The sequence below is a fragment of the Pollicipes pollicipes genome, unplaced genomic scaffold (assembly GCF_011947565.3).
Source record: "Pollicipes pollicipes isolate AB1234 unplaced genomic scaffold, Ppol_2.1 Scaffold_4295;HRSCAF=5057_pilon_pilon_pilon, whole genome shotgun sequence".
Lineage (NCBI taxonomy): Eukaryota > Metazoa > Arthropoda > Thecostraca > Pollicipedomorpha > Pollicipedidae > Pollicipes > Pollicipes pollicipes.
This window is the reverse complement of record NW_023596461.1, coordinates 20129195-20148923: the sequence shown is the minus strand read 5'-3', so window position 1 is coordinate 20148923 and position 19729 is coordinate 20129195. Positions and strand designations below refer to the sequence as shown.

The 19729-nt window shown below is 51.5% G+C and overlaps 2 protein-coding genes across 2 annotated transcripts in view; one reads left to right on the top strand and one right to left on the bottom strand.

Moving 5' to 3' along the window:
- The first annotated feature begins 853 nt into the window (after positions 1 to 853).
- LOC119097268 (translation initiation factor IF-2-like) lies at positions 854 to 1324 on the top strand. The gene has a single exon (XM_037220317.1). It carries the CDS (start codon positions 854 to 856, stop codon positions 1322 to 1324), a length of 471 nt encoding a protein of 156 aa, XP_037076212.1.
- Positions 1325 to 5719: 4395 nt separating this feature from the next.
- Positions 5720 to 19729, bottom strand: part of LOC119096450 (polyunsaturated fatty acid 5-lipoxygenase-like) — a 28978-nt gene continuing 14968 nt past the window's right edge. The window contains 9 exon segments of the mRNA XM_037219357.1: positions 5720 to 6923; positions 7184 to 7397; positions 7399 to 7468; positions 8211 to 8518; positions 11210 to 11305; positions 11695 to 11827; positions 14366 to 14463; positions 15554 to 15679; positions 16939 to 16983. Of these exon segments, the coding sequence (XP_037075252.1) occupies positions 6484 to 6923; positions 7184 to 7397; positions 7399 to 7468; positions 8211 to 8518; positions 11210 to 11305; positions 11695 to 11827; positions 14366 to 14463; positions 15554 to 15679; positions 16939 to 16983 (1530 nt within the window). The 3' untranslated portion in view covers positions 5720 to 6483.

The window sequence follows — 19729 nt, the reverse complement described above, 5'->3', positions numbered from 1 at the left end:
TTCTGCATTCCCAGTCCGCGCACTTGACAAACCCTTCTCATTCATGCAAGTCGGAAGTTTATTCATATGACACCGTTCACCAGATGGAAGATGCGAAGGCGTGCTTCTTTCCCAGCCGCTGCGGTCGTCAAAAATCCCGCACACCATTCGCTGCCATTGACACCATTGACACCATCGACACCATTCGCTGCAATTGATTGCAGCCTGGGGAAGTTCCAAAGGCGCTGTGTTACCAACCCAGCGAACCATCGTCTATTTTGGGGTTTCCGTGTGCTACAACTCACGGATTTAGCCGTTGGTTGCAACCGATGCTTCCTTTAGAGCTGAGACACTTGCACCTTCGCCAGACGGTGGTGTTGACTGTGTCGCTGATGTTTAAGGGGTGATGAAAGATGGGTCCACGCCAACGAAGGCGGGCAAGCTGGCTGCGGCTGGTGCATCCTGTGCAGTGGAGTGCCGACCGGATTGCCTCCCATGAGTCGCACCGTAGAGAAGAGGAAATACAGACGTCCAGGGCGTTAACTGTCGTCATCGAGGAAACTGGCGCGTCCTGACTTGGGCCGAAACTCTAGAAGTGAGGACGCTGGTGTCTAACTCGGCCGAGAGGACCTGTTGGGCGGGTTTACATGGAGCCAGAGGAGCCGGGCGGTGGAGGTCCCGGGGGTCCGGGAGGAGGACCCATCGAGCCGGAAGAGCCGGGCGGTGGCGGTCCTGGGGGTCCGGGAGGAGGACCCATCGAGCCGGATGAGTCGGACTCCGGGGGTCCCGGGGGTCCGGGAGGAGGGCCCATGGAGCCGGAGGAGCCGGGCGGTGGTGGTCCCGGAGGTCCAGGGAGGAGGACCCATCGAGTCGGATGAGTCGGACTCCGGTGGTCCCGGAGGTCCGGGAGGAGGACCCATCGGAGCCGGAGGAGCCGGGCGGTGGCGGTCCCGGAGGTCCGGGAGGAGGACCCATCGAGTCGGATGAGTCGGACTCCGGGTGTCCCGGGGGTCCGGGAGGAGGGCCCATGGAGCCGGAGGAGCCGGGCGGTGGTGGTCCCGGAGGTCCGGGAGGAGGACCCATCGAGTCGGATGAGTCGGACTCCGGTGGTCCCGGGGGTCCGGGAGGAGAACCCATCGAGTCGGATGAGTCGGACTCCGATGGTCCCGGGGGTCCGGGGGGAGGGCCCATTGAGTCGGAGGATCCAGAGGAGCCGGACGGCGGCGGCGGTCCAGGAGGAGGACGGGGGCCTGGGGGACGTGGCCTTTGGGGACGGCCAGCCGTCACCGTCAGCACCACCAGCAGAAGACACAGTGTAAGAGCACGCATGTTGCCCTGCGTGTGACCGATGAAGACATGCCGACACGCACCCGGAACAAGTCTTTTATACTGTCGGCGACAAAAGCTCCCCAGATGCCCTGCAAGTGCGCGGTGCGTATTGCTGACGTCCGTTTTTGCAGGGTCAAAGGCTAAAAAGTCTAGTCATGCAGCCAACGACTTTGCGCGTTGATTTTCTTCATGGTTTAACTGGTGACACATGTGCTAGTGCGACACTCACGCGATGCCTTTTGTTCGGACAAAGCTACCGTCACGTCATCGTCTCTCGGGCTTCAAGTCACCCAGTAACAAACATCGTTGGCTGTTGGCAGCAGCGTCTGACAATGTCCCAGCACTTGGGTGGCGGCAGGGGTGGCAGCACAGCCGCGCTATCATGACAGCAAGCACTTCTGCACGGTGACAGCGCTTATGCCACTGATTGTGCTGTAGGAATATCATGCCGGTTGGTTTTTAGTGCAGAGGTTAGATTTAAACGCGCTACTGATTGAGAGCGACCCCGCCTCCTGTCGCATATGACTTTGATGTGTCATTCTCTGCAAAACAGGGATGCCGTCCAACGACAGATTGGCTTCGGGCCGACTGAACTGGCAACCGAGGAACTGGTAACCCGATACGTTCGCGTAGAAATGGGAGCGCGTGTATCGACTCACGAGCTGATTCACTGAAAATGTGCCCCTGTGTATATTACGCCAGATCTGAGTCAATTTGCATACAGAGCGAAACATGTAAGATTAGGAAAAACCGCACGCTCACACTTGGGGCGCTAAAAAGTCAATAATCCATGCATTGGCGGATCTAGCTGTACTTTTGGAGATAAGGCAAAATCGTGCTGAAGATAACCTAGCGCTACCCTAACTTGCATTTCTCTTTGATTCACTCACTTCGCTTTTTGCAGCCACCTGCATGTTTCTAATAGTAAATTTCACATGAAAATGAATATTACGGAAGATCTAATCTATCCAGGGTTTTATAATCTCAACTGTTCTCTAACACGCACACGCTAAGGCTCATTTTGTTATGAGATAGCTGTGAGCATTCCAGCGGCAGCGTCGGTGACACGAAGAAACACGATTTTTCCGATGGAATGTTCTGGTGTTGGCAGGTGCACAGCTACATGCGACGAGCATACGCTTCCGGAGGGTGGCGAACAGCTGGCTATGATATTAACCGACTTGGGCATCCAAAAATTCCAAACTACACTGTAGCCGTAGTGTTAATGAACTTCAAGCAGCAGGAGCCAAGTCGGGTACTCAAATTTGTGAAGCCGAGCTGCAATAATGAAAAAGCATCGTCAGATCTGGATTGGCGGCTTGGTGATGTCTGAATCCCACGTCCGGTGCCTGGATCTCGAGTTCTTCAGCAGCGCATGATATTTATTTCAACTTTTGTTATTATCCGATCTATCCTGTGAATTTTAAGAGGAAAATAAATTGGTTTACTCCCTGTGGTGACTAAAAAAACGGTCACACGTATTGCTGGCGCTTTGCCTGTAGAGCTTCCAAAGTGCCAGAGGTGCGGATAGGTGTGGGAGTACGGAGTCCACGTGGCCCTATCCTGTAGTGTGCCGGGGCCACAAGGTCGACGGCCTCCAGATCGGCGGTGAAGGGCCTGATAGGAAGACTCGAGCTAAAGAAGGAATAGCCAGAGGTCTTCTTTAGAAACTCCGGTCCTGCGGACAAGGGGTCCTTGCATTTTAGCATGAAGGCCTCTTGCGGTGATCGCGGGCCACTCGAACGGTGAGAGCCCTTTTATCGGTCAGAGATCACCAATGGCGATCAGTCGGCTCGGTGTCAGCCTAGGGGTCATTTCCTAAGCAGTGACAAGACCGAGGCCCGTGCACGTCCGAGAGCTTCTCGCCTTGATCTCTCTTACAATGAAATGAAATGTGATAAGGAACTACAATGATACAATTAAAGACGGCCCCCACGTCGAAGACACCGAGTTTCAGGTGTACTATATTCCATGACCGCCCATCGCCAACACCGTGCCTCAACTCCTCGTAGACGCTGACAGGGAAAACAACGAAACCTCGGAAATGGACCGACCAGACCTAGAACTAAACAGGGCGGAAACAGACAGAACAGAGACTAAGATCACCAATACAAAATGAATACGAAAGTAGCATGGATTGGCTAACACTAAATTAGACCTCACGATGATAGCAAACTAAGTGACTCAACAAACGAGAAGCGAACACTAAATCAAACTAGACATGCAAACGGTACACCGACTACACAATGGTGTCATCGGGACCCCAGCAGCGAACGTGGGCTCCTCCGTCTCGGTTCGGGTAGGGTCCAACAAGCTCATCTGGGCCCTGTAGTCCCTGGGCCCATTTTCGAACCCTTATACGAGAAAGGGATCATTTAGCGTCAGTGGAGGCCTTGCACCGATCCGTAGCCAGTTGCTCCGTCCAGGGGCCTCCTGCTCTATGTAACAATGTTAAACAGGGATCGATACATGATATAGCGGTCTGAGAGCTGCCGCATCGACTAGAGTCTCTTGTCGCCACGTCGCTCGAATAGCAGCCGGTAAGTCCCTCGGACCTACCGGCTACCGTCCCTCGGACTGGAACGGAAAGACCCTCCGGCCTCTGACCGGGAGAGGCGATGGGCCAGCTATTCTTCTGCTTGCTAAGCCCTCTGTCGGGGAAAGGTGAGGGGTCTCCTTAATATGTACAATCGGAGGGTCTCCTCAACGAACGCGACCGCCGGCATGGTTGAATAAACAAAAATGGCGGTGCGACTGTGCGAGGAAACGTATAAGAGCAGTACTGCAGTTTATTATATCGTTGGGAGTGGAGGCGGGAGGTCACAGCATTAGTGCCACGGCAACAGCACCTACCGACAGGAGTGCTTCGACATTTTTTACACGCGTCATTACTTCTGCTGCAGTAGAAGCTCATGCAGTAGAAAAAATCGTGCATAAAGTAATGACTGCATGCATTTTAGCTGTAAAAGTAAAGACGGATATAAGTTTCTGAAGGATAAGTTTTGCTGCGCAGCACCAATTTCGTATAATTATTTGTAGAAGAAATAGCGTTACGGTTAGGTTTAAGGATAGGACAAGTCGTCGTCCACACCGGTCCCAAAGGTGCACCCAAAGCCCGGTCAAGTGTTCGTGTCGGTGGCAAGCTGGTGACGAATGGACCTGATGCTTTTTAAATAGGGCATAACTGCAGCTGCATCAAATGCCTAAAATGCATTAAAAATAATTCAGTTCAACTCAACGAGAATTCGCGAGGACGTGACAGTTAGAATGGCAAGACAGTAAGAGGGAGGAATGGGGGAGGCATACCCTTGTACTAGCCAAGAATAAGTGAGGCGATGCGGCGCTGGCGGGTGTGCGTGCTTGCGATGAGTGTGGTGGGGCGCCGAACGCAAGAAGTATGTGTGTTTTAGTTAAGGACGAGCGAAGCTCCCAGGGTTCATATCCAGCGGGCTGTTGCCAATGTAATTCGCTGCCAACACAGGATCTCAGCCAGTTTGGACGTGTGTACCATGAGCTTCAGAAGTTGCATTCTTCTCATTGCATCTAGGTCCATTTTGTCCTGTTTCAATATTATCAACACCTAAACAGTGGAGGTGGGACACCCTGGTCAAGGGCGAACAGCCATGCTTGGGGAGCCAGCCGTTCGTGGTGCCTGACCGGACCTACCGTCTCGCCAGTACCTCTGTCACCAGCCTCTTCATAGCTCTGTGGCTCCCACGTGTATGCCGATGACGGTGTAGCGGAGTCTTTGCGTGCAGAGTCGGGCGCTTGACATCATTCGGCTCGATGCTGACCAGTGGGCTTCTCCTGACATAGTCTGTTGTTGTGAGGAGGAGTGGCAGCAGCAGCCGGCGACGCAGAACATCAGCGGCAGCCGGGCGGCGGCGTCCGCGCCTCGCACCAACCCCGGAAACAACGACATGGCTTGCCCGGGACGTCGAGATCTGATATAAATCCCCAAAAACGTTCCAAAACCGTCAAATCTTCTGCTTCCTCACGAGCGCAGCTGCGCGTGCCGACCTGGGTTTTGTCTGGGTGCCTCCCGTTTCTTTTCCTAGTCGAAATGTGTTGATCCTGTTTAGGTGTAACACTCCGTTGCCGGGATACGTACCGGCTTTGACTCTCGACCCGGCGACATCTGGCAGGTTGCAATTTTGTGGCTTGCTGTTAGAGCCTCGTTCGACCACCGCACACATTGCTAACAGATTAAAGTCATAGTTCTGCTGCTGCGTACTACGTGCGCTACCACACAGCATTGGCAGTGGCCGGTTTTCACACCGTTCGAAGGCAAGAGGTCGTCCGCCGTAGGCGTGTTTGTTTGTTTGTTTGTTGTTTGACGTTTTAGGGCGAGCCGACTATTAAAGTCATTTTGCGCCCTACCCCATAGACAGAATCCGCATAAGCAAATATAGCAAGGAGGTCAAAATGTATTTTTTATATCAGACCAGCGACAGTGTCCAGGCTGGCGCCTTCCTAGCTGACAAACAGAGGCCGGCAGCATGCTCTACCGCGACCCCGTCAGGTTAGCTCTAGCCAATCAACTCAATCATATCTAACACGCTTCCAACATTTTTCCGCATGTCATTCGGCTTGCGTTAAATACGAGGGACCTGTTGACAGCCGACTTTGTGTGGATAAGCTGAGTGGGGAAATATAAACAGACACAGGTGCACATTACTCGATAACGTTACCTAGCCGACAAATTACTCAGGCTGCGAGTCTTCCAAAGCTGAGGAAGGTGATACAAAGTGAAGCCCATGTACGTGAAGCGCCACCACTTCTTATCACGACAAGATGGAACACCTCACTCCAAGGCTTCGTCCCTGGCCCATGCACTGATCTAGCGTCGCTTCATAGAATATCATCAACAGCGCGCGGCCGCATCTCGGCCTCTTCCTGATGGAAAAGGCGAGTTTTACGGGGGAATGCAGGGATACCTGGACTCCAAGGAAATTCATACCCACACCATGACGGATCACAACCCCGCTCAGTGCAGAGGGCCACAGTACATCAGCGTGCACGCCTGGCGCCGGTATGCCCTCGGAAGCATCGTGTTCACACCTTGACGCACTATACGAGGTTTGTCTACATACCGACGGAGTGCCCGAAGCCAGGCGATATCTTGACAGAGCACCCGTGCCTGCCCAAATCCCGGCAGAGAACCGAAGCCCACGCCTACACGCTGATCGAGTTGGGCACGAACGCCGGATCGAGCCACGGGTAGGGGTACTCGGCCGTGGCGTTACGGGCGGCGATGGTCTCACTGAGCGCGCGCAGCTCGGCCCGCAGCGTCTCCGCCGCCTCGGAGCCCACCGGGTCGTACATGTAGCGCACCTCGAAGTCGCCCAGACTTTGTGTGCCACGGTAGCTGAGCAGCTTGGTAATGACCATGATGTCGCGGGAGGTGACTCGGTTCGGCAAGTACGACATCAGGTCGTCCTCCGTCGGCTCCGGCGCCTCCTTGGAGTTCGGCGCATTTCCGTACAGGATGCCCGGGTAGTTGGGCACGAAGCCGTATTCCTCGTACTGGGCAAAGTTGGCGGCCGCGTGGCCCAGACTGCAAGCCGCGACCACGCAGGTGACGACGTCCACCACCTGCGAGACGTCGGTGAAGCCTGGGAACACAACACAGAACACGCATGAGCACGGCTGGCACCGAGCACGGCGGACGCGCAACGTGGGGCCGCTGGTCAATGCCAGGAACTCACCGAAGTAATCGAGGCTGGACAAATGCGTGTCAAAACACCGTTAGAACACGCTTAGCAGGGATGATGAGACTGAACTATACATGCTGATTATGACCCAAAGCATAGAAGGACGTGTGTAAATCAGGTCGACGGCAGACTCAGCGCAGCGGCGGCGTAGGCGGCCGCACCTGTCTCGTCGTCGCCGGGCACGCCGAGCAGGCCGACGCCGCCCTTGTCCCGGGGTCGAGTCAGCTCACGCCGCCACTGCTGCAGCTCCCAGTCGTCCTTCAGACGCTCCGGGCTGCTGTACACCATGCTGACCACGGCGCGCACGTAGCGCTCCAGCGCCGCGTAGAGGGCGCAGGCGTCGTCCCGGTACGGGTAGTAGGGCAGCACGGCGCGGGTCAAGCACGCCACGGGAGGCCACCTGTTTTGGCACGATGCCCAGCGTGTCCATTCTCCACGTCTTTATCCTGGGGGAGTACAACGGTTCAGGAGAGAACAAAACAGCACCTGGTGTGGTACGACACACAGGGTTTCCGTCTGCCACGTCTTTATCTGCAGTGTACAAAGTGACAAGGAAAGTGAACAGGGCAGCACCTGATGTGGTGCGACACACAGCGTGTCCACGCGCCGCGTGCTTTGCCTGAGACGGGTACCACGGTGACAGGACAGAACAACATGCGACCGAACATGGTAAGATCCACAAGGGTGGCTGTGTGCTCATCAGGTCAGTTTTCATTTCGAGGAGAGTGCCGTGCGGCCGGGCGAGAGCAAGAGAGCCGAGGCCTGTTACATGTGGCGTGGTACGATACGCATCTGGCTACTGGAAGAGCAGTTGGGCTACGGAAGTAAAACGTAACAAGGAATGTTGGGATGCATGACAACTAGGGATAACAAAAATCAGTGTCTTCACACAGCCATGCGGATGAAAAGCCCATGGTACACCTGAATCATGCTTGAAGGGAGTAGCGGAAGCAGTGGGAGTGAAGGAAGTAGTATGTCTAATTGTCGGATAGGCGAACACGTATTGATAGGGAAGCACTGCAATCATCACCAGTTCATGGCTTCATAGGAGACTTCATCACAAAAACAGTCTAAGGTTCCGAAGCGTAATCACACGTCAACGCCTCAACGCGGCCACCGTGTCACCACCACTACCAGAAATCACCGCACAACTCAAAACTCACGACCTGTGCCCACCCTGTCGCTCACCCTCGTCTGATGAGGTCGAACATGCCGTTGACACCGACTGTCATGCCCTTGTCCACCCAGCCTCCGGGCGAGATGAGCTTCTCCAGCCCCCGGCTGTTGATGGCGATCAGGTAGAGGAAGTGCGGCGCCACCAGACGAAAGACGGGGTGCGACGGCGACAGGTTGCGGTGCGTGCAGATGACGACCCCCTCCATCAGCAGGTGCGTGAAGCCCAGGTGGGTGCACGACTGGTGCTGCTGCGCCTCGGCGTTGTTGTAGAACATCTTGGCCAGCAGCCAGAGGTTCGGCGGGTCGCTGGGCAGGAACACCTGTCAAAGGGCGAAGGGGCCAAACCATCACGCGAGCGTACAGGCGGAGCAGAGCAATGGTATAGCGATGTAATTCATGCAGACACCGCTCAGAAGACGACCCCTTTCATAACATCATAAAGGTTCAGCACTTTAAGACCAGGAATGTTACTCACTTATCGTGTTGCAGACGAGCACACACGTGCTGATACATATCCTTTTACCCGCAGACCTGCTCATTCTCAGTATTCCACTTCCCTCGTTCCCATTCCCAGGTCCCAGTAGCGAACACTAAATGGTTTATGTTCTCGTACACCGACGTGGCATGGATGTAGAAGGTATTGCTCATGGCATGGCATGGATGGCAAAATGACTGGCACTCTGGCACAGTGGTGATTTGGTTGGATCTATTCCACGACAGTGGCACACTGGTGATTGGGTAGGATCTGTTCCACAGCAGTCCAGATTTGTTAGCCACTTGCATATCAGTTGTCTTATAAGCGTGTACCTCGACATTTGCGTTCATACGCATTTCCTGGGCGCTGATAACAAAAAGCACGCCATGACCAGCATATCTTTTGCGCTGTGTTCATCTGCATGACAATAGCGTAAACTAAGACAGTCAACGTTTGCTCCCAGGCAGCTGACACAGACACACACGAAACTGGATATCTTTCGTCATGTGCGCAAGTGGTCGAACTAGGACTTTAACCGAAACAACACGGAAAGAGAAGGATTTCTCAAGACTGAGAATACGTTAAAAAGTCGAAGATTGCAGTGGCATTAAGGATTCAAGAGGCACGAGACAATATTTCTGTAAAAAATATAGTGCATGCAGGGTAGAGTGACAGCCATGTCAACGGAAGACGCAGAGCTCATTTATGACAGTCATGTGTACCAATCAGTGTAGTAGCAAGGTTAGAGCGTTGATTATGGCATGATTCGATTTTGGACCAAAATCAATACGGCATGCTGGCTTGTCTCTGGCAAAGTCAAGGATGTGTGTGCAATTCGCGCGGTGTTTTGTCAAATTTTCTGACATGTTCGGAGGTTTCAGCCCATTGATCGATCTAAATTGCAAAGTCAAGTTAGGTCATGCAGTGGGCCAAAGCCCCTGAATAAGTCAGAAAGTGATTTGGTGCCGTGCATCAAGCATCTCTACTAGTGCTAGAGCTGGACGCATGGGTGGGTCGTCCAGAGCAAAACTGGACATATGCCAAAACGCGATTGGAAGTTATCATCTGCGTGAATCTTATAATTATCCAAGCGTTTGAACCCATTTACCGTTGTATATGCTCGTTTCAACCTGAGTGCGTGCCTATCTATCAGCCCAAACGCATGAGCATGAAGTTATAATGACTGTCAGTGCCTGACGTAGATTTTGGCCAGGGACCAATAGAGCATTGCTAAGAAACGTTGAACATTTCGCAACAAACGGGCATTCCTTGGTTAGGAAAAATGAGCATGTGATATATTTTGCCGGGATAGAGGAAGACCACCTTGAGAAGGTACGTTCACAGAGACAGCCCAGTCAGCAGGTACCGGCTTCCGCCAAACAGTCACTATTTCCAAAATAAATCATGCCAGCACAAAGCTTGCGCGAACCGGCAGGAGCAAGACAATTACAAATTTGATTTGTCCGTCGCCATCTTGCGGATAATTCAAATGATGCCCAAAATTATGATCATGAAGACAGCAGACATCCTTTGAAACCCTTACCAATAATTTGATCAACATATTGGAAAGTCTCTGTTCCATGAGAATTTAACAAACGGAGTTGCACTGATATAGTGCTCACTCCCAAGTTCACTGCAAAGGTCTTTCGAAAGTTGGCTGCCAGTGAGTCTTGCCAGGCTTGAAACTTTGATCGAAAAAAGTTACGAATCTGCACATGCTTGCCGCGTTTCGATTTGCCGCGAAGGGATTACAAAAGAAAATCGCAAAAATTCTGCGTGGACATCGGTTGCAAAAAGGCTAAATGCTCGAATAGTTTTCGGGACCCCGTCTGGCTAAATATATTCCATTACGTATTCTTATCCAGACAGCTTCCGGCAAACGTGACACTGGTTGCTTTCCGGTCGATTTCCCGGGCGCCCATCAGTTGATTAGTTTGAGATTCAGTGCTAAATTTTAGCCGGTCCGCTCATTTTCACATACTGTTCTACCATTGTTGCTGAGATTTTACGCTATTATTCAAGAGTCCCAAAACGGGCGGCTGTACAGCCTGCGCTCAGGCGCGGGTGAGCAACTGCCAACAGAACCCACATCTTTTCCGGGAAGATTGATCTTTCCTTATTCTGTCGAAACGCACTGGTCTCGTGACGCTGCAACGTCTGGTGTCGATACCTCGGATTGGTTTCGGCCCACGCTCCTCAGTTTTTTTCATCGTTGGAAATTTCTTTCCTATCCCATGTTATTTGAAGAGGAAGGTAAAATCGTCGTGATAATGCAATGCTGAGGGAAAACCTACGTCATAACGAAGAGTGCAGGCAAACGCTTACAATTTATACAGCACAATTTTTACGAATTTCCCTTTGTGTACTCAAATTTGTATGAGCCTGCAGTCAGTGGTTGCAAATATTTTGTTGTCTATGAGGCGTTACAAACGGGCCTGGCACGGCCGAGTCACTCAAGTTGAAAATGCATTAAAAAATACTTCTAGCGAGAGTTCAGGCGCGGGCAGCGGTCGCTTCCGCATCGAGATTCACGTACCGGGTTGTCAGGTCCTTTGTTCTGGAACAGCTGAATGGCCAGAGGCATCAGCTCGTCACTCTTGTTCAGGTAGAAGAGAGCAATGGGAGAGCACAGCTGAAAACGGAAACCATTCACAACATAGCGTACGGAGTGGCACCCATCTGATGTCGGGTTTCAGCCTATGCTTAAGTCATACCATGATCACTCAATCTAAGTACTACCGCTGTGACGAGATATCTCATAAAAGCAGCATTCCAAAGAACCAGCATGCTATGGCATTTCTGAGTAAGAAGACATTGCTTGCGTTAGGAAATAGACAGTGCACACATCGCAAACATTGCCCTTAGCGAAAGGAGCTATATCTAATCAGGAGCATGATAACACGTGATGGATTCAATTCCAACGTCCATATTCCATCAGGACAAGCCGTAAAATATCACTTAGCATTTATACAGAGCCGGGCCACGTCCAGGCTGAGGCCCATCAAAGGTCGGGTCACTCGCCTGTGTATTCTCGACAGGCTCAATGCCTTCCAGCATGTGCAGATCCACGATGAATATTTTGTTGCTCCGCAGCGCTTCGTCCAGCGTGAGGTCCTCCAGGAAGGGCTTCAGCATGGCCTCATCCACGCCCATCCTGATGGCGTACATCACGAAATGACAGCCAATAACTTGTTTTGATATGAATACGAGCCATTTGGGTCAGAAGTGAAAATTTATGGCTATGACATAAAGGAGAGGGGAGAATATTAAGGCAAAACGTCATGCACATGGCGGTCCACTCGCCCAGACTTAGCCCTCACACGTACCCCTACACGGTATACAAGCTCCGTGTCCAGACGGGCCCGACCAGCGGCCACTTAAGCCCACTCGTGGCTGACACATGTCGCCTGCCCCCAACACACGGGGCGTCGCAAGGACGCAGGATAAAGAGAGAATAGAAGAGAGATGGCAGCCGCTAGACATCAGCATGTATTGCCAAGTCTAACGCACTTGACGGTCGCAAAGAACATTTCCATCACCAGCGCTGAGCCAGAAAGAGCTTTCGCATCCACACGACAACAAATCAACTCTGCTTTACATGTAATATTCGTTGATTTGACCTAACTACAACGGCACCCACATGGAGCGATTGAAACTCACAGTGCTGAAATGATGCCTCTACGGCCAGTCTATACGAGCTTCCAACATCTACTAGCATGGCTGGGCGACAACATACTTGTTCCAAAGCAGCGGACAGTGTTTTAAGTCGACGGCTCATTACTCTCGCATCTAGTAACACGCGGGAGCGAGGGGAGCGAAGCTACCAAACTCTTCGACTCGAACATCGCGCTCGTGTTTTAAATAAAGCATCCAGATGAGGGTAATGCAAAGAACATATCCCCAGGTATCAATTGAATCCTCTAGTTTCCAAGTCTAGTACTATTGCAGAGGTCCATCGCTATCTTTACACCATTTTTGCTCCGCGAGAGCCTATTAAAGCGATATACACAGCACCGAAGCTGTACTGAGCGACACCTTGGTTGCCAAATACCATGTGCTAAGCATTCACTTCAGACGTGGAACGTCGTTGGAACATTGCGTGGCAAACCTTCAGCGTCTGCCCCATCATAACCTTTTACGAGCATTAAACACTAGAACAAAAGCGCACGGTCATTCGACTAAGCTAGAAGCTATTTCGGGCGCACACCGCGAGGTCATCGCCAGACGCCAAGGGCAGCGCTCAGTTTTACGTGCAACCATTAAGGTGAGCTAGGCGTGAAATGAGGAGAGGAGAGAGAGAGAGAGAGAGAGAGAGAGAGAGAGAGAGAGAGGAGAGAGAGAGAGAGGAGAGAGAGAGAGAGAGAGAGAGAGAGAGAGAGAGAGAGAGAGAGAGAGAGACGAGGAGAGAGAGAGAGAGAGAGAGAGAGAGAGAGAGGAGAGAGAGAGAGAGAGAGAGAGAGAGAGAGAGAGAGAGAGAGAGAGAGAGAGAGAGAGAGAGAGAGAGAGAGAGAGAGGAGAGAAAGCGACGGAGGGAGGGAGAGAAAGCGACGGAGGGAGGAAGGGAGCGAGGAAGGGAGAGAAAGAGAGAGGGGAAGAGGGAGAGAGGGAGAGGTGACTACACACATGCGAGCCAATCGCTTATCGCCAGAACCTTCTTGTTTATGACCTTGGGACAGATATGCGCTTTCGCAGAGCCGTGGAGTCAGTTTCGGTCGACGCAAGGAGCTGGAGTAAGACGGACAGGTGTAGCTACGACCCACAGATACATTGCCTCGGGGGGGGGTGAGGGGGGAGGGGGGGGGGGTGAGGGGTGAGGGGGGGGGGGTGAGGGGGGAGGGGGGGGTGAGGGGTGCGACCTACAGATGCATTGCGGCGGGTGCGCCTGGGTACGGTTTAAGGATGTACTGTGGCAAGTGGGCGGTGGGCATGGGTAAGACCAACCTATGCACCACCCAGGTGGGCATGGGTACGGTCCAAATGTACAATGGGAAAAATGGAAGTGGGTACGACCCACATGTGAACTCTGGAATAATTGGTGTGGCCACGGCCTACCTATGCACTGCAACTGATGGAAGTAAGAATGGGTAAAATGGGTCGATACGGGGAAGACTCAGGGGTGAACTGGGAACCTGTGCTTGAGCAAGGCGGGGAGGGCTTAGTGTTAATCCCATATGGGAATCAGCTCCTCACGAAGTGCCGATAGAAACACGCAGCTGGTCATCGTGGACGTGAGTGGGTAGATAATGCAAGCACATCAATGGATGCATTAAGCTATAGGCGTACACGCATGGACAATAGTAGGAGTAGACAGATGCACATTGGGGCTACTTTGAACTCTTTTGTTCTGTCTTCGGTTTGTTTTCCTGGTGGTGAAATTTCCGGTCGTTGGTTTATTTTCCTTTGTGAAAGTGAGTGACGAAAGAGCCCATTAAAGGACAGAGCAGACCTCGATCCGAATTCTGGCAGACGGTAGATATGCGGGAGAGCCGTGCGATGCCAGATTCTTCAAGAGGTGGCTGCAGTCGTATTTGTTCACCGATACTTTGCTTCTCTGCTCCACAGTGAGAAGGTACCCATCGGCAAGCACGACCTAAAGGAGATGAATCCTGAACCTACGTATCGCTAACACGTCGCAGGGTTCACACCCCGCCTTGACCTCAGTCACACTGCCGATAAGACGCGACAGACTCACTTGTCAGGGATGGCGTCGCAGAGCGTTATCATCACCGGATTGACGCCCTGCACGCGCTGCAGACCGAACCAGCGGTCCGTCGACCAGAACTGCATCGCCTGCAGGGACACAAAGGGTCACTGCGAGGCGGCGAGGTGCCACACCTATTTCAGTATGCGCTGCTCACCGCGTTCCGAAATCGAGCGTCGTGAAACAAACTGGACGCGTGACGTGTGGCGTGCGACGAGTGGCGTGTGGTGTGTGGTGTGTGGTGTGTGGCGTGTGGGTGTGGTGTGTGGCGTGTGGCGTGCGGCGTAGTGGCGTAGTGACATGTGACGTGTGACGTGTGACGTGTGATGTGCGACGTGTGGCTTGTGACGACGTGCGGTGCGACGAGTGCGGTGATGTCCGCCTTACGGCTGGATACTGTGTCCCGCCCCCTGTGCACACCCGATGCGTGAGCGGCAACACAGCACTGCACACTACTTCTGTAAGGTTTCCTGGTCGCAACTTTGACTTCCTGACAGTCAAACCCGATGTCGCGGCCTTTGGTGGCAAATATTTCCTCAGGCTCAAACACTGAAGTCATTACTTTTCAACTTTCTCCTCGACATTGTGCCATTCTACTGAAATTCAGTGATGAGTACTCCAGCGCATTTTAGTGGCAACGCGCAAAGCATTTTATGCTGACGGAAAATATGATGCACCCAGCTCGGGAAAATATTCGTAGCCTTCCCGAGTCGCTGCAAGCATTAGTCATGACAATCAACATCAGTCCTCATTCGCTGTGCAACGCCAACCGAACGGTCACGCTGCACGCGAACACCGACAGCATTTTTCCTGACCTTGAACACCGAGGATTCGAGGAGCAATCGGGTTACATCACACAATAAGAGCCGTCGGAATCTTCCGGAATGTGTCAGCTGCCATTGCATGACACTTCGGGTTTCACATAAATCTACGATTAAGCCGTGTGTGAACACGCATGGTCACAAAACAGCACAAGCGATCCGGTCCAACAAAAACGATTTCGCCTTATATTCTGCAAAACAAGTCCAAACTGCAACGAAAGTGTCCGCCTGTCGGCTTACAGTGGTTTTCGTCTGAAGAAGACAATAGGCCATATCTTCGGTCTCGCAACGCTAACGGAGCCTACGGTAGAGGGAAATTCACAGCACGTGCAGCACGGCGAGAGGGGAGGGCACTTACTGCCGGCTCGCCGAGGCTGTTTTGGTATGCCTTCATCAGTTCCGCGAAGGACGCCCACTTGTTGGTAGAGGAACCGATGGTCGACGTCTTTAGCAAGAGACGTGCTTTCTCTTTCAGAAAGTCAAACTGAAACCACCGGAGAGTTGTCAGCGGCACAGTACAGCACCTGATACCTCCAGTACCGGACTTGACATCGCGACCGACGGCTCAGCTGAGGCCTGGTTCACACGGTGGTGATGCCACCCTTGCAGGAGGTTGCCTGTCGAAAGTTTGGACTGCACTTCACCCTTGCAATGGTCGCCGCTCAAGCCACCTTCGTGTTGTAACCCTTGTAGGGTAGTTCCGGGAGCCCTTTCTACCATTTTTTTTTCTGTCGGCCAATAGCATTAGATTTCATGTTCACAATAGGTGAATCATTGTCCGCGAATAAAACGAACTGCCCGCGCCGAGAGATAAGGAAATGATTTTTGAACAAAAATATGACCTATCGGGCCTTTTGTACGTCCAGCCCGGCTGACAGCGCCTGCGAGCCAGACAACGCGGCGGCACCCGGCACAAAAAACAACAGTTTCTTCAAATAGTTAATAGTGCGCGCGAGCATAGTATCCGACACTGCACCGTTCAAACCGGATGCAAGGTGTCATCGTGGATGGCATCGTGCACAATGAGCATATTTGGAAAACGGACCGGCTGGGATTGGATGGGCACCCAGCATCGTTCTGTGATACTTTTGCAGAGCGTTCTGGTGAAGGACAAGAACACTGATACCATTTGATTCCTTGCCTAAGCTGGCGTAGACTGTTGTGTACTTTGATTCTTTGGCCAGCCAAACAGCGTCAATACCGAACGTATCATGACCGTTCACGAGTCACAGCGCCTTAGCTTGCGGTAGCGCCCGGTCCCCCAATACCATGCGGCGTTCTGTGACCGAATAAGCGGGATTTGAACACTCGGGACATTTTTGTTTGCCGTAACTTTGATAAATCGATGTCATGACAGCTGCTTCAATTTTCGAATGTGTAGACTTACTAGTTTCTGCGCAATGAGCAAAACACAGAGGGGGCTTCAATGATACCCTCCAAGGTGAGGGTTAAAATTTATACACCACAACATCGGGCAGCCCCAATACTTAGGTATTTTGAGTAAAGTTGGTCGGTTCACACGCTGAGGGTGTTCTTTAGAAAGGTATACATGCAAATGGAAATGCGGCCCATACCGGAAAAACGCCCTATACACGTTAACCACTAACTAATCAATGTCACAATTCACAAATGTAAGCTACTGGCTGTAGGCAATCCACATCTCGCATGGAACCAACACAGTATATGACCAGAACATAAACCAAATAGTCGTTGGGAATCACGCCATTGTCTTGCACCAAATACCTTGTAGGAAAACGAGAACATTTCATCTTCCGGAAGGTCCTTGATCTGAAACAGAAAGTCCGAATATCAGAGATCTGGAGAATTCTGATGTAGCTCGTAGTTTAAAGCACCACTGTTTTTCGAGCGCAATTAAACCGCAAAATTATGTAACGTGACACTGGCAGGCGTCACTGGTGTCACATAACTGAGTCACTTCCGCCATAACCGAAGGTCTCCGCGACGGAGGACGCTGGTAAGTTATATATGCAGATCCCTGAACTAGAAACTTTTGTATGCAAAAGGGCGTGCCACACGTGTGCCCTGGACATGCATTAAAACGATCACCTGCCAGTCATTTTAATTGATCACATATTGCACGATTTAGGAACCCGAACAGGCCCAGATTTCCATGGCCCGACGTCGCAGCCTCACGAGATCAGCTCATTCTGACAAAGCAGAAAACGGACAGCCGTATTAGCACGAGTGCGAACCGGTGTGTGCGGCCGGTAAGACTGTGTTCAGCGTAGAACAAGGCTTCAAGCTACATGAGGCGACAGTAGGGCACAACTTCGGCAGGTCAAGTCCATGACAGACAGCGAGACAAACACCACGTTGCCCCCAGATAAACCCTCTTTTCGGAAGGCTGCTAATCGATGCAGCTCAGGTGAATTCCCAGTAGCCCCCAGCACGCTGCGAAAAGTTTTTGCGCCGCGCCGCGCCACAAGTGAGCCGAATAATGCATGTCTGAGCTGATGCATGCCAATGACCGCATGACGTCACAGGAGCTGAGGCATGCACAGTGAGACGGCAACAATTGTATGCAGTGGCGGCCAAGAGCCGGCCACCGCGCGACGAGTGGTTTATTGGCCAAAGCTGTGACGTACGCGTGCGCTTTCCAAGGTATAACCGAAACTCCTCATGTCATGTCATGAAACAAAACAAAAACCTCATGTCAAGAACAGTCGAGGCCATAGTGTTTGACCACTTGTCACGCGTTGTGCTTCTAAGTACAAGAGAATGCTGTCTCCCAAACGAAATTTACAGGTTCACGTACGGAACTAGATCAAGGGCGTCCTCTCTGTGCTGCAGAGCTTGTCTCAAATGTGCCCTAGGTGGCGCAGATTTCTATTTGGATGCACATTTTGAGAAAGTCTTCGGTCGGGTTGCCAGCACACCACCAACAATGTACGTTTAGTAGGATTTACCTGGTCTTCACTCGTCAAAACCCAAAGCGTTTTTTCATTAGGTTATGACAAAGTCACTTTTGTTATAAATCACATGCAAGCGTATAACAACTTCTTCCAATAAGAATGTGTTTCGTTCACAACGCCATTTCACTACAAGGTCTATAGACGACATGTTGGAGCTACACTGGAAACCTGGAAACTCAGTCTTCGGCCCAAGTATATAATCTCGTTGGCACAACTTGTCCCATGACCGCCAAAGTATAACTAACGTGATACAGCGAGTTCGTGGTCTCCTGACATTTCCCCAAAAGAGTACATTCGAGAAGCTTTACTTTCGCACTCCTGAAAACCGCACTGCAGCGCGTGAAAACGCTCTTCACCTATGCTTTCAAAATATTCAAGCTGTATACACACTCCCCTCTATACATGTAATGTTAGGTCAAGATGTATGTTATGGGTTCAAATTTGTGTGTGAACGTATTATAGCGATTTGTTATGATCATGATACCATATCAATATTAAAATGGAAAACACGTATTTTCGCTCGCAAGTGCTCGCAAAATGCATGTGTTCAGTCTATGGTCATGGATCAACATAATCACCACGCACAATGCAAACTGGTGCTTGAGATCATGAATTACCACTTACCACCAACACTGAAATTGGAAATTCCAATGTTTGTATATGGGACGAAGTTATGTGGTGTGGAAATACCATCTCCGCGAGACGTATGCTGACTCAGCAGTGCTAATTGTGTAAGCATGAGAGCGGGCTATTTGTGCTAATCAACATCAACATGCGAGCTGTCTCCTGGCGCGAAGGCAGCTGCACCAAGCGAATGAGCCGGGTTCGCTCAGCCCATGCAGGATGCGAACACCTGACCAGCTGCGGCGATGAAAGGTGACAAGAGTTGGGAGGGGAAGGGAAGAGGAGGAGGGACTCGCACCCACACACAGACCAGCTTGAAAGGTGACGAGAGTTGGGAAGGGAAGGGGAGAGGAGGAGGGACTCGCGCCCACACACAGACCAGCTTCACTCACTTTGAGCAGAAAGGGCGAAATACTATGTAAGTCAGCCTGCCATGTTCGGGTGTGGCTTACAGTTAGGTGGTCGCCGTGATCACACGGTGACCACCTTGTTAGCTGAAGCGGTGACCACCTTCTAGTTGTTAGCTGAAGCGTGGGATTTGACAGAGTCGTCGAGCGGCGGACGACCATCCGTTTTTTTTTTGTCGTAAGCTTGCTCAAATAAAGAATAAAACAAAGGTTCATCTTGACACGGCACACTTATTAAAAGCCACGTGTTCATTTTTCACGCGAAAGCCCCAGTGACGAAAATATATCGCAGACATGACACACCAGTAAACTAGATTGCACAAATAAAGGAAGCTTAAGCAAACATCACTGAGAAGCTCCTAAAACAAAACTTTCAAAGCTTGGATTGATTTTGTTGAGTGCTTAGGAGAGCCATTTATACAAACACATCTACATGCTGCCCTCACTTCGCGGCCATGGTGAGGAAAAGGTGCATCCAAATTGTCTTGTATTTTGAACAAACCATACCTCAGAATCAGCATAAATGTTTCATGAAATAAGAGGGAAAACCATGTGTCTTTTATCGCCCCA

Bases quoted from the DNA above. Each gene is read 5' to 3' on its own strand.
- LOC119097268 (XM_037220317.1), top strand. From the start codon at position 854: ATGAGTCGGACTCCGGTGGTCCCGGAGGTCCGGGAGGAGGACCCATCG.